The sequence below is a fragment of the Carassius auratus genome, chromosome 21 (genome assembly GCF_003368295.1).
Source record: "Carassius auratus strain Wakin chromosome 21, ASM336829v1, whole genome shotgun sequence".
NCBI lineage: Eukaryota > Metazoa > Chordata > Actinopteri > Cypriniformes > Cyprinidae > Carassius > Carassius auratus.
The window spans coordinates 12,682,324-12,695,508 of NC_039263.1; the positions used below are offsets into that span (position 1 = coordinate 12,682,324).

General features: G+C 35.0%; 1 protein-coding gene across 2 annotated transcripts in view; it reads right to left on the reverse strand.

The window, feature by feature from the left end:
• caln2 (calneuron 2) overlaps positions 1 to 11,745 on the reverse strand; it is a 34,556-nt gene extending 22,811 nt beyond the window's left edge. The window contains exons 1-2 of one of the 2 annotated variants that reach the window (XM_026196054.1): positions 11,159 to 11,745; positions 5,673 to 5,794 (exon numbers count right to left, since the gene is read on the reverse strand). In XM_026196054.1, the coding sequence (XP_026051839.1) occupies positions 5,673 to 5,787 (115 nt within the window). In that variant the 5' untranslated portion in view covers positions 5,788 to 5,794; positions 11,159 to 11,745. Of the gene's footprint in view, positions 1 to 5,672; positions 5,795 to 10,269; positions 10,538 to 11,158 lie in introns of those variants that run through there. The other variant, XM_026196053.1, reaches the window with a different exon arrangement.
• Positions 11,746 to 13,185: the final 1,440 nt, after the last annotated feature.

Consider the following 13,185-nt stretch of genomic DNA (forward strand, 5'->3'; position numbering starts at 1 on the left):
ATTTCCCAAAGCCTGGATGTTTTTTGCATTCCTTTAAATAAATCTGTTGGCATCGGAAATACCTTAATGGTCTTGTATTAATAGTTCATAACATATTTAACCTTGAAGTGTCAGGTTGATACTTTAGTCACTTGAAGACTTTTCTTAATCTTGTAAGAATGGATTGTAAACAAAATTTGATAATATACTTCAAATAGGCACCGTGAGAAATGTTTAGTTGATGTCTAACATATAATCAAATCAAATAAAACAGCATTCACATGGCCATTTTTAACACAGAGCCTAAAGAAAACAAAACAAAAGGCATAAACCTAATATGACTGCTTTTATGACACAGAATTTACAATGGAACCAACCAGACATCCAAAACAGTGCTGCGTTTTGGGCTAATTGGGCTCATTGTATTTCATATGGTTGTATTTTTACTGGATGAGAACTCCATGTGTAAAAGTTACACATACAATGTATTGCATCATTCAGTTAAACTTTACCAGAGTTTGTTTGGATGTTGACCGAGACCACCCGACAAAGTGGGTCTCAGTTGACATGTTTGCTGCTCTCCAAGGTTTAAATGGCAGCATTTGCACTTATTTAAAGGAACCGCACTAATTAAACAATCACACCAGAGTTCATTTTAATTGAACCAAACCTGCCAAAGTGTGAACACATCCAAAATAACTGACCTTTCTGAAAGTACATAATAAAAAGAGGGATTTAAGTAGAGGAATTAACTACCATAGGTTAATTCATTTAAAAAAAGTATTTTACTCTTGGTATTTAAAAAATAAAGCATTGGGTGACCCTGGAACCTTAAGCATAAAAGAACAAAATGTCAATCTCATTAGGACATGTGGGTTAATTCCTCTGCCATTAGCAAAAGCCAATCCTCTCCACATGCCCCATTTTCTTAGAAGCCTCTTTGTCTTGACTTAATTATATTTTAGCTTCTTTTTATGCTTTACATGTGACTTTTTAACAGATTTAGACAAATGTCCAAAGGCTTATAGCAAGGCAACTAGATTTCATTCAATGTGAGTTAATTGAATTGATAAGTTGATTCAGTCAGTGGCTCATTATTTAACAAGGTCCTCTTTATCTCCCTCAAGAATTTTTCTTTCTGCAAAGACAGATCTCGTCTGAACTGCTACTCTCACATTTAATCCCTCATTTCATGAATATGCAAACCACAGAACCTCCCACTGTGGCCAGCCCTCGGTTCCTAGTCTGCCAAAACAATCATTTTCAAAGGAGGTGCTGCAAACATTAATTCCATCTGAGAGTTTCACAGTTCAGACATCTCTTCAAATCAACCACTGTATTCATGACACCTTCTAACCCAGCAGTCAGACCATCGATTTTCTTCTTGTGTGCCCTAAGGCACTGCCTCAACACATGACCGGCAAGACATTCCAGATGAGGAAAGTGAGATTTCCAGTTACAATGGACTGCAGTGGGGCAGTGACTGTAATGGGTTTATAATGTTTATCACACACAGGCATAAGCGAATTAACAATGCACTGTAAAAATGTACTGTAGAATTTACAGGATTTTACTGGCAAAAAGTTGCCAATAAAATCCTGTATATATTACTGCAAGGTAAATTACAGTTAATTGCTGTAGGTGAAATACAGTAAATTGCAGTATTTTTTTACAGTAACATTTAATTAATATTGTAGTTTATTTTACAGCAATATTTTGTAATTACCTGGAAACAAAATTTGGAGATAAAATCATGTAAATATATTTTACAGCATTCTTTTGTAATTGTATTAAATTGTAGTATTTACCTGGCAACTAAAGTTACAAATAAGATCTTGTAAATACCCCTAAATCCAAGATGATGTTGTAATAACTTGAAAATTCTGTAAAGAATAATTTTATAAATGCATTATCATGAGCTCTATCTTAATACATTGACAAATTCATAAAAACCAAGCCAATGATGTTGCAAATAAGTATTTATTAAAACTGGCAGAAAGACATTGCAAGGTTTTACTGGTAAAATAAAATGTTCAGTCTTTCAACAGTTAAAATCGTATCATAAAAATAACATTGCATCACAAAAATAACTACAAACACTTGTTAAAACAAAAAATACATTTTCTGAGTAGAACATTAACTTTCTATAAAAATGAAGTTCAATCAACAGAATTTGTATAATTTTGGTTAAAAAAAAACGTTTTAAAGAAAAGGATTTAAATAAAATGCTGGAATCAACATTAAATCACAAATTCTATTTTTTTAGCTTATGTTCTATTAAATTAAGAATATTCCTGCAAAAGACAATTTAATAAACACATACTGAAAGTCCATCGACTTTCTGAGATGAGCACACACACGAGGGTTGTCTCTCTTCTCTGAGACCTTTCCACTTGTTTTGCCTATCTGTATCCGTCTTGTATCCAGTGAGTGTTGTGATTCCAAGAAAACATCTGCACATAAAAACAAGTAGAAGCATCAGGATAAAGTTAAGTATTGAATGAATCTAGCTCAATAAAATAAATGTCAAAATGCCACTTATACAATACAATCAGCATTTACCAGTACTAAAAGGGTTACTCCACCCCAAAATGAAAATCTTGCCATTAATCACTTACCCCCATGTCGTTCCAAACCTGTAAAAGCTTTTTTCATCTTCGGAACACAATTTAAGATATTTTGGATGCAAACCGTGAGGCTTGTGACTGTCCCATTGACTACCAATTAAAATACACTGTCAAGACCCAGAAAAGTATGAAAGACATCATAAGAATAGTCCGTCTGCCATTAGTGGTTCAAACGTAACATTATGAAGCGACGACAATACTTTTTGTATGAAAAGAAAACAAAAATAACAATTCGTCTCCTCTGCATTAGCGTAGCGCCATTTTGGAGAATATCCGCTGGACACAAACTGCATATGCTGTTCTGTCTCAGCAGAGTCACGCGGATATGCTTTCTATGTTTATTTATGCTTTGATTTGAACATTAACAGCAAATCAATGTGGTGCGTATCCTTCGGATGAGACGTTAAACCGAGGTCCTGACTTTCTGTGGTGATTAAAAATCCCATGATGTCTTTCGAAAAGAGTATAGGTGTGACCTCGTCCTGGCTAAATTCGCACATTGGCCTCCGACCATCATGGCCTCCTAACAATCCCCATATCTGCTGATTGGCTTCATCACTCTGTCTCCTCTCCACCAGTAAGCTGGTGTGTGGTGGGTGTTCTGGCGCACTATGGCTGCCGTCGCATCATCCAGGTGGATGCTGCACACTGGTGGTGGATGAGGAGATACCCCCTGACTATGTAAGCGCTTTGAGTGTCTAGAAAAGCGCTATATAAATGTAAGGAATTATTATTATTATTATTATTATTATTATAAAAAATAATGACTTTGTAGACTAAAGTTATCATTTTTTATTTCTTTGCGTACAAAAATATTCTCATAGCTTTGTAAAATTATAGTTGAACCACTGATGGCAGATGGACTATTCTAACGATTCTTTTCATACTTTTCTGGACTTAGACATTTTTAATTGTTTGGCAGTCAGTGGGACAGTCACAAACCTCCTGGTTCCCATTCAAATTATCTTAAATTGTGTTCCGAAGATGAACCAAGCTTTTACGGGTTTGGAACGACATGGGGGTTTAATGTGTTTAATGACAAAATTGACATTTTGGGGTGGAGTATCCCTTTAACTAAATTAGTAACCTTTGTTGCAAATGAAATTACTCAAGTAAAACATGTAACCTTTGAAAAAATGTACGTGTGAAAAAGATGCCTGCTCCCGGGACGCCAGACTGAAGTTCAAATAAGACTACAAATCCAGCTACAAAGTTGAGGTATGAATTCACAACCATCTGACCCTCAAATAGTCAAAAGCCACCAGGTGCACCTGAAATGAATAAATATAAGCAATAATGTAACTTACAATGCAGTATTTCAATATAAAATGTAATCTAATTTACAAGTTTATAAAATGTTTTAAAGAATGAATACATTACCTAATATAATCAGCTTTAGTCTTGAAGCATCAGTCATTTCTCCATATCAGCTGCTATTTTTTGCACCTACAAGAAATAAAGAAAATAATCTTGTGATTTCTTTAAATGCATTTACATAAATTATACCAAAATAAACACCCAAAAAGGCATATATTTTAATATATAAACAAACTCTTACATTTTATCATTATAAATCAAATTATAATATCACATTGTAGAACTGTACCACCAATCATGGCGTACAATGCAAAAATTAAAAATTACAACTGTGTAATGACAATTTTTTGAAAATACAATTAATAAATGTTGGAAAATGCTACTTATATCATATGTTATAAATAAACTCAAAAGTTGAACATTTACCTCATGTATTTCACACAAATTTTGCCAATCGTTCGTATTGGGCTTTATGTTAAAAGTTAGGTAAACACTACTTGAAATGCTGTCAATAAGAAAATTTTACTTCCAAAATGAGAAAAATGCAGAATTTGACTATTTATGCAGAACTATGCTATTATAGCAATTTCCAGTTTACTGCACATTAGTTACCAAGGCCACTTGTCTAAATGTCATGATAGGAGGCTATTGTGACATGATATCGCTTTCACATGAACTTAAATATAAAAGGATATATTTCTTAAGTAAAATTAAGTCAACTTACCAGGAATTATGAATAAAGCTTCTAATCTTCAATCGTTCTCGCACTGCTCCACTCGGCTGGATTTCAGATTTGAATAATGCGCGCGCAATCCCATAATGCCACACTACAGTGACAACACCTGCTTCTTGTAAATGAATTACAGTTGACATGGAAATATACTGTTAACAACTGTAAAACCTTATTTGACCCATAATGCATTGTGAATTACAGCTACATCTTGTAAAATGTTTAAAAAGTAATATTCTGTAAGATTTAGCTGTAGAAACTCCAGTAATTTTTTTAAGTTTGAGTTTCCTTTGGTTGTTGTTATTAAGTACCACTGAATGATCATGTTAAAACATTGAGGATGAAGAAGTTGACCAAAAAATGCTACATTTATATCATGTAACCATCTTTTTTATTGTTCCAAACCAATTTAATTATATTTTTCTGAGGAATTTCTTCATATAAATGAATTAATTTAGAATTATTTATAGTTACCGGTGGCAATTAAACTCTAAAATGGACAATATATCCATTTTTTCTAAGTTTTCTTCCATTGCATGAGGCACAAACTAAAATCAACTTAAAATCTTCCCCTCTGCTTAAGCTATGAAATCTCATGTGCATTCACATTCAATTCAAAATGTGCCAGATGTCTTGTTCCCAAAATGGCATTTGGTTCTTGCATGTGTCATAACCAAAATTCATGCTTCATTTAAGTACAACACATAATTTGTAATGTGTTACACAAAACTTTAAAAAGTTTATTTTTTATTTTTTTTATTTTTTTACCTTACTAATGTGGTCAATATGAACATTTTATGAAACTTTTGTGAATAAAAATAAAATGTTTTTATGTGTTCAATAAAAACAAATAACAGCAGGTTAAGGAACAAGGAAGAGTAATAAAACAATGAAATTAAATTAAATACATTTTAATTTCTGGGGCAAACAATACTTTAAAATTCTCTAAAAGTATAGACATTGACACTGAGACAAATAGCAGCCATCCAAACAAAACACACACACACATACTCACTCACCGCCAAGCTCCTCTGTGGAGATGTTGGCAAGCTGTTCTTCACTAGTTTCGGAGAGAGAGGTGCTCAGGTAGTTGTCTGTGTAGAGCAGCCCAGCTCTTACATGGTGAAAAGGCATCTTCACCCTTCAAAGGAACAACAAACAACTGAAATGAATCGATGAGCACGCAACCACTGTGCCTGCAGCCTCACCGAAGCCTCCAAAAGTGAGTAATGATCTCATGTCTGTTGCTGAATGAAAGTGACTAGACCTAGAAAGAAGGATGGAGTGCAGACAAACAGGTTCTTCAGTGCACAGTACACCACTGTGTGAAAGGTGCATGAATTTACAACTGTGGGTGTGTTCAATCAAGTTCATTTAGTAAGGATACCATTCAAATACATAAATGCCCACATGTACACACACACATAATTCCACAGCAGAGCATATACACCCACTCGTCTTGCTTCTGTTGGTCATATGGGAGTGTAAGAGGCTGCTTGAATAAATGGACCTCATGTACTTACCACAAATACATATACAGCTCATGCGTCCAGAATGCTACTTGGGACAAAGAAAAAAGATGAAAATGTGACAAAAATCTTGTCACTCTGATTTATATGAGCTCACTGGAGAAGCATTTGGCTTTAAATTTTTCTTTCTGTCACTACTGTCAAAAGGGCTTGAGCGATTTCTCCAGATTCAATAGGGATTTAACAAATACTTTAAACTCATAAATAAAAAGATTTTTTTTTAGATTGGATTTTCCACATTTTTTAGATTTTAGAACTACACACACACACACACACACACACACGATTTCTTTATGTATTTATGCAGTTAGTCCCTTATGCTCACAGAGGCTGCATTTATTTAATCACAAATACAGTAAAAACATAATATTGTGAATTATTATTACAATTTTGAATTAATGTAGTTTATTCCTGTGATAGCAAATCTACATTTTCAGCATTATTATTCTAGTATGCTGATTGATTTTATACTCAGTTGTTATTGGTGCTCAATTATTTTAAAATCTATTAAACTACATTTAAATATATATGACAACAGAAAACAGCTATTTTAAATTATAATATTATTTCACGATATTACCGTTATTACATAAATGCCTTAGTGAGCAGAGACTTGATTAAATTTTTTTTAATCATAATATTTTGACAAGTACTGCATATACTTTGATGATAAAAAAAAAATGTTGAGCCCTGAATTACATCTATAAATATAAATAATGTTAATGATTTTTAATAACTATTTTTAATAAAGGATTGTTCTTGCTTAGTTCATGTTAACGAAAGTAGTTAACTAACATTAACTAATGGAACCTTATTCTAAAGTGTTACCTACATTTCTACTACCTATGGCCCCGTTGTAAACGTTTGTCTGAGGGCTCATTCTTTCAAGCCATTGATTTTTTCCCCCTGTGAGCACAACAGGGCCTTTATTTAGTAGAACAATGACAGTGTCAAGGTAGATAAGTTGCTGTATAATGTAGTGGCACAATTGTTCATGGATTGTAATCGTGGAGCTGTTTCTAGCAGCCTGCCAAAAGATGAGACATTTTCCACGGGCTTTAGGTTTTTGTTTTCTTACTGTTTTGAAATACTGTCAGGGCATCAGTGCTTGAATGTGTCTCAAGTGTCTGGTCTGTTTTACTCATTTAAGGCTTAGATGCTGTTAAAATGATCTAAAATACCTCAAACCCCAAGCTTTTCCAAAGTTTCCAAAGTTATAATGGGGAATCCTTGATTAATTCTACTCAGAGACACAAAGCCTCTGTTGAGACAGTTTCATGTGAATTAAGGGAAAATTACGAGGAGGTGACAGAGGGAGTGAAGCAGCTAATTTGTGGAGATGCTCACCAAGGACGATCCCTAGCTGTACAACAGGGATCTGTGCTACTGTAATTACCACAGATATTAACAGAGGCTTTAGCTGAAGGCAGCTTTGGGTGCAGTTTGATTGATACTGGGTTCAGTTAAGGGCAGCTACACATGAATATTTCAAAAGAGCCATTGATAAGTCGGTTGATTCACTTTTGGATATCAACACTATAATGTTACATTTTTTGGGATCAGTAATTAATACTTTTATTCAGTATTAAATTCATCAAAACTGAGACTGTTTGAAAAAAAAGTATAATAAATGGTGTTCTTTTGAACATTCTATTCATCAAAAAATCCTACAAAATGTAGTTTCCACAAAACTGTTGAGCACTGTTCTTATCATTAATGTTATAAAGATATAATACTTGAATATTAGACATTTTTGAAAATGTAGTTAATGCATTAAATGTTCAAATATATTAACATTTGAATATTTTACAAATTTAGCTTTGCCATCACAGGAATTAATTCCATTTTTAAATATATTGATAAATAAATAAAATATGTAATATAAATATATACATTTATAAAATAATTAAATAATTTGATAATTAATTCTAATAATAATTCACAATTCTGTTTTCTGTCATTTTGATCAATCAAATGCAACCACAGAGAACAGAGTCTTTTGAACGGTACTGTAGATGGAGCTCTTTATAAATAAAAATATAATTTAACACAATGCATTTCAAATAGTCTACACAAGGTCATTCAAACTGTTCCATTTCTTGGCACTTATTTGCTAAAAGACATGCACATTACAAATAACCAGGGGCAAATTGTACTGTATGTTGTTGCTTTGGTAACGGATTCTGAAGTACATTATCCTGAGGTTGCCAGAGTAACCTTGACAAACATTCTATTCCAAAGCCTATATGCATACCAATCTGCCCCAAATCTAATTCACATGCAGTGTGTAAATGCTGATGTGAATAGATATTGAGCGAAACTGGAGTCACATTAAGCCCTTAGTGCGCCAGATAGAGAAAGAGCAGGAGACTGAAAGGAAGTGACATCCACTGTTGGCATGATAAATAACATATGATTCTATATTAATGGATTCTTCCCAGACATCCTTTATCCGGTCTGACTCATAGGGTCTCATGGGACAAACACATCGTCCGGTACCGGAAGAGGTGTGAGGCTCTTACACATCGTGTGTAGCAGGTGCTATCTTGGCTTTTTGCTTTTGCACATCTGCTCCTGGCTATGATCCAGGACCTTTTAAAGAGGGTTCACTACCATTTGGGTTACAGATGCTGCAACTACATGTTTTCCAGTTCATTAAAGACCAAAACAGAAACACATAGCCACAACAACAAGGATGCACCTTCACAAGGTCAACTGCTGCATCCTCAAAGCAATAGAAGACATTCAGTCAAACAAAGGGTAATAAGCCTAAGAAAGGTACTGAATAAAGACAAAATCATCCAAATGGCATCTGAGACAGAATCATGTGTCCTTCACACAAGGTGACTGAAATTGCAGACTGAAGCTGATTTTGACTGAAATGCAAAAACTGAATGTTTAGTCCACAAATAATGCCAGTCTTCAAATGTTAATCTTATGAATTTTCTTTAAAAAGATGAGGAAAGAGGTAGAGAAGCGGTAAAAGATCTGACATCGTGAGTGAAGTTGCATCAGAGAAATGTCAGAGCTGCTCCAGGGACCCTTTGCATGCTGTGAAGCACTTAACACTGAGTGTTCATAACAGTCACATCAAAAACACAGTTCAACCCATTCACTTTGGTTTAAATGTCACCTTTTTCAATATAAAATGTGCATGTGAAGTTTAGAGCTGAAACACCAGCTCCAAGAGACCATAAAGATAAACTAAAGCAAACCAAGACGACAATTATAGCACATCATGTAAAAGTGGAAATGTGTAGTTGTTTCCAGTTTGCTCTTTTGGTAACACTTTATTTTAAGGATTTATCCTTTCTAGTTGCTTATTAACATGCATTTTACTAGCATATTGACTGTTTATTAGTACTTATAAAGCACATATTAATGCCTTTTTCTGCATGACCATATTTTAGATCCCTTGATCCTACCCCACACCTAAACTTAACAACTACCTTACTATTAATAAGCAGCAAATTTAGCAGTTTACTGAGGGAAAAGTCATACAGTCCTTAATAGTGAATATGTGTTCCCTATTCTTAAGTGTTGTCCGCAATTTCTATATGTTCAGCCCAGTAAAATCAAATATGTTAATGAAACTGAATGTCTTGTTAAAACAGTCAAGAGATTTGTTTTGAATGAATGCACTAAATAATTGGTTACTACATGAAGCATATTTTCACGTGACAAAACATTCAAAAACGAGAATTGTCACTTTTCATATAAATAGCCTAAATAAATGCAACGTTATCAGCTCAATCACCAGCCTTCAACAGATGTCTAATAGGCTATTACAGCTCAAAAAGCTTTTTGTTTGTCTGGTCTCTGTGAAAGCTAAAAATCAGGCATCAGTCCCTGACACTCAATTATGATTCAAAGACCAGAGACCAACAGAGCTCTCTCACACAGTGCCAGTAAACGATCTGCACAGAACACTTCTCTCCCCTCAATAACAGCTAAACTGCCTCTGATAATGAAGAACAAAACAAAGGGGGGGTTCGACCCCTGTTTAAAATCATTAAAGGCATAGTTTTCCACTCTGTTAACCTAAAAACAACATGCTGTGTGTGAGCCCAAGACGCCTCTCTGTTACCTCCACGGCTCTGAGTGACTCTGGACGCACAGCTCCGTTTCCTCTTCTCCGTAAGTTGGACACGGACCGGACACATCCACGTAGGGCAAAGGCAATTCTAACTCATGCTTTTCCGGACCCATTATCGTTTATTATAATATTGGTAATATAGAAGAAAATATATGGACTATTACAGCGTTTTAGGCTGAGGTCCCAGCAAAACTCGAGCGAAATCCCTGCCGCTTGCGTTTCCACGGACAGCCCAGGCGAAGAGCTCGGAGTGCGGGCTTGTAGCCTTCAGTCCCCTCGCCCCTGGAGACTGGAGTGACAAGCCATAACTCACTCGTGCCATACATCACTAGTCCTTCAAATATCACCTTGCTCTTACCGCGAATGAACGCCTCCGACACCAACACTATTTAAATAGGTTAAGCATCACTGGGTGGCATTTTATTGTCAATATTTTATTATCGAAATTTAAATGTGGATGTTAATTAGATTAGGTTTAATTATGCATAAGACAATATGCAGTATTATCGTGACCGTATATAAAGCATCCAATGTTTCCTGATACAGCGGTCAGATTCAGCGCTTCTTATTCGTAAATATTGTATTGCTATTTCATGATTGACCAGAAAGCTGAAAGCTAAAGTTTTATATTTACTGCCAAAAAAAGCAAACTAAGATTGAAGTGAATTGTTAAAATTTACATTATTAGACTGCCAGACTAACTTTTTTGATGCAGAATTCCTTGAGAAAAAAAAATGCCACCCGATAAAGACCGTCTCGTGAATATCCCTCTACGCTGTTTATTGGACACTATTGCTTTCACAACAGGTGTCAAATAACCCAATTTTGATTCGCCTTACACTGCATCTAGGCATGTAGACATCCTATGAATGGCACTCACCTCCTCAAAGACTCTGTTTCTTAAGTCTCAGGGCGTTGTGAAATATTCTCGGTTGGAATTATGGTTGTCGTTGGTCTCATATGTAGTATGCTGTACAGACTAATTCAGAAGAAAAACTGATATTTTCAGTTGCCCCAGTTATCTCCTCTCGGTCGCGTTGGCATGTGACAGCCCCATTGCCAACGCGGTAGAGTTTTTTGAAGATCCATCAGGTGAAATGCTCGTTCCCAAAGCCACTGTCGTATATTTTAAAGTTCAACCATTTAATAGATGTGCTCGGAAATGCCCCCGTCTCGCGCTCGCCTCGCGCGTAACAGGCGTTCTCCGCCGCGCACCCGAGGGTGTGTTTGCATTTAAAGTCCTTGCCGAATGCACCCGGGCAGATTTATAGCGTCTTAAAAAATGGAGTCCCCCTTCTCTTGTGTGTGTCTTGCGAAAACGCTAAAAAAAAAAAAAAAAGAAAGAAAAGAAAAAAAAAAATTCTGTCGCAATAAATCTATGGTGCCGATAACGTCTGAGATTGGCGCGCTGCCCTGCAGCCATTGAACGGCTGGAGTACAGCCGATCTGCTCCAGAATGTTTCCCTCCTTCAGAGATCTAGCAGGTGTGTCAGAGAGAGTGGTGTAGGGTGGAGTTATAAATAGATCAGTAATGTATCACTATTAGCAGACAGAGACAAAATGCACACATTTCTGCTGTTCATTTACTGAGGTTTGTGTTTGACAGATTGAACACATAGACGAGTGTCTGCCTATTTTGATTTATATATATATATATATATATATATATATATATATATATATATATATATATATATATATATATATAATTATTGAATACTATTTTGAAAAAAATTGTTATACTATTTCACTATTTATTTGGTGTAAGTTGTAATGCTGACAAGTTGAGACCGGGTGTCAGAAAGAGTTGACATCATATTTGGATCCGTTTTGTCATATACCTTCATCAAAATGATCACACATTTTAAACCACATGTTAATTTTGATATCTTGGAGTCAGGTTACATCACTCCTAAATTTATAGGGCTTACTGTGTGAAACATGTTCTTGCGCCTTTATGTATAAATGACATGGAGGATAGACTGCTTTACTCATAGCATCCCATTTTTATCACAATCATTCAGAGATGATACAGAAGTTCACTGTTTAAAAAGTACAGGACAGCCAACTCCCTGCAATTTCATATAATGAGAATGCTTTGGTTGAAAAATGGCAGTTCTTCTGCTAAATGGCATTCAGAAAAAAACAAAAAACATTGTTGAATTGATGATGTTGACCATTGTGAATATATATATATATATTCTACCTGTTGAACACTGCAAGGTCTTGATGACATAGCGGCTGCCTGTCAGACACAAACTTCCTCATTTTTAATCCTGAAAGATTGATTTCAGTATTGAAGATATTTTAGCAAAGTGAGAATTTTATGTTGTATTTTCTTTCTTTCGAAAGTGGCAGGATTACATCATTATCCTTCTTTTATTCTCAACAGGCTGTGGCTGCATTGCCCAAAGATGTAGTGATCATGCATTTTCAATTATGGTGTATTCTTACTAATTAAAAATAAGACCATTAGCACAGTCTCAAAGGGTAAACATGCACTGCTTAATAGTTTGTGACAAAAAAGGAAAAGATAACAGAAGCGTGAATGAATGTCAATGATAATTACTTTATTTTTATTATATCACTTGAAGTTTATTTGAAATGCATCTGGTCCTCTGAGAACCTATAAAGGAAGCGACACAAATGCATTACATATTTAGCTTTTATCTGTTTAATTAGCAACTGAAGCCACGTTGGCATGAAGAAATCAGTTCAACAACAGCGTCACAAATGACCTTGAGATGGCATTGAAGTGCTTGCTACTACTGCAGATGGAAAATGATAAACCTATTCTTCATATGAATGTTGACTACAGAACGACGCTCTTAAAAATAAAAGTTCTTTTATTGGCAATGAGGGAAGAACCTTGCACTAAAGGTTCTTTAGCGAGGGAAAGAGTTCTTT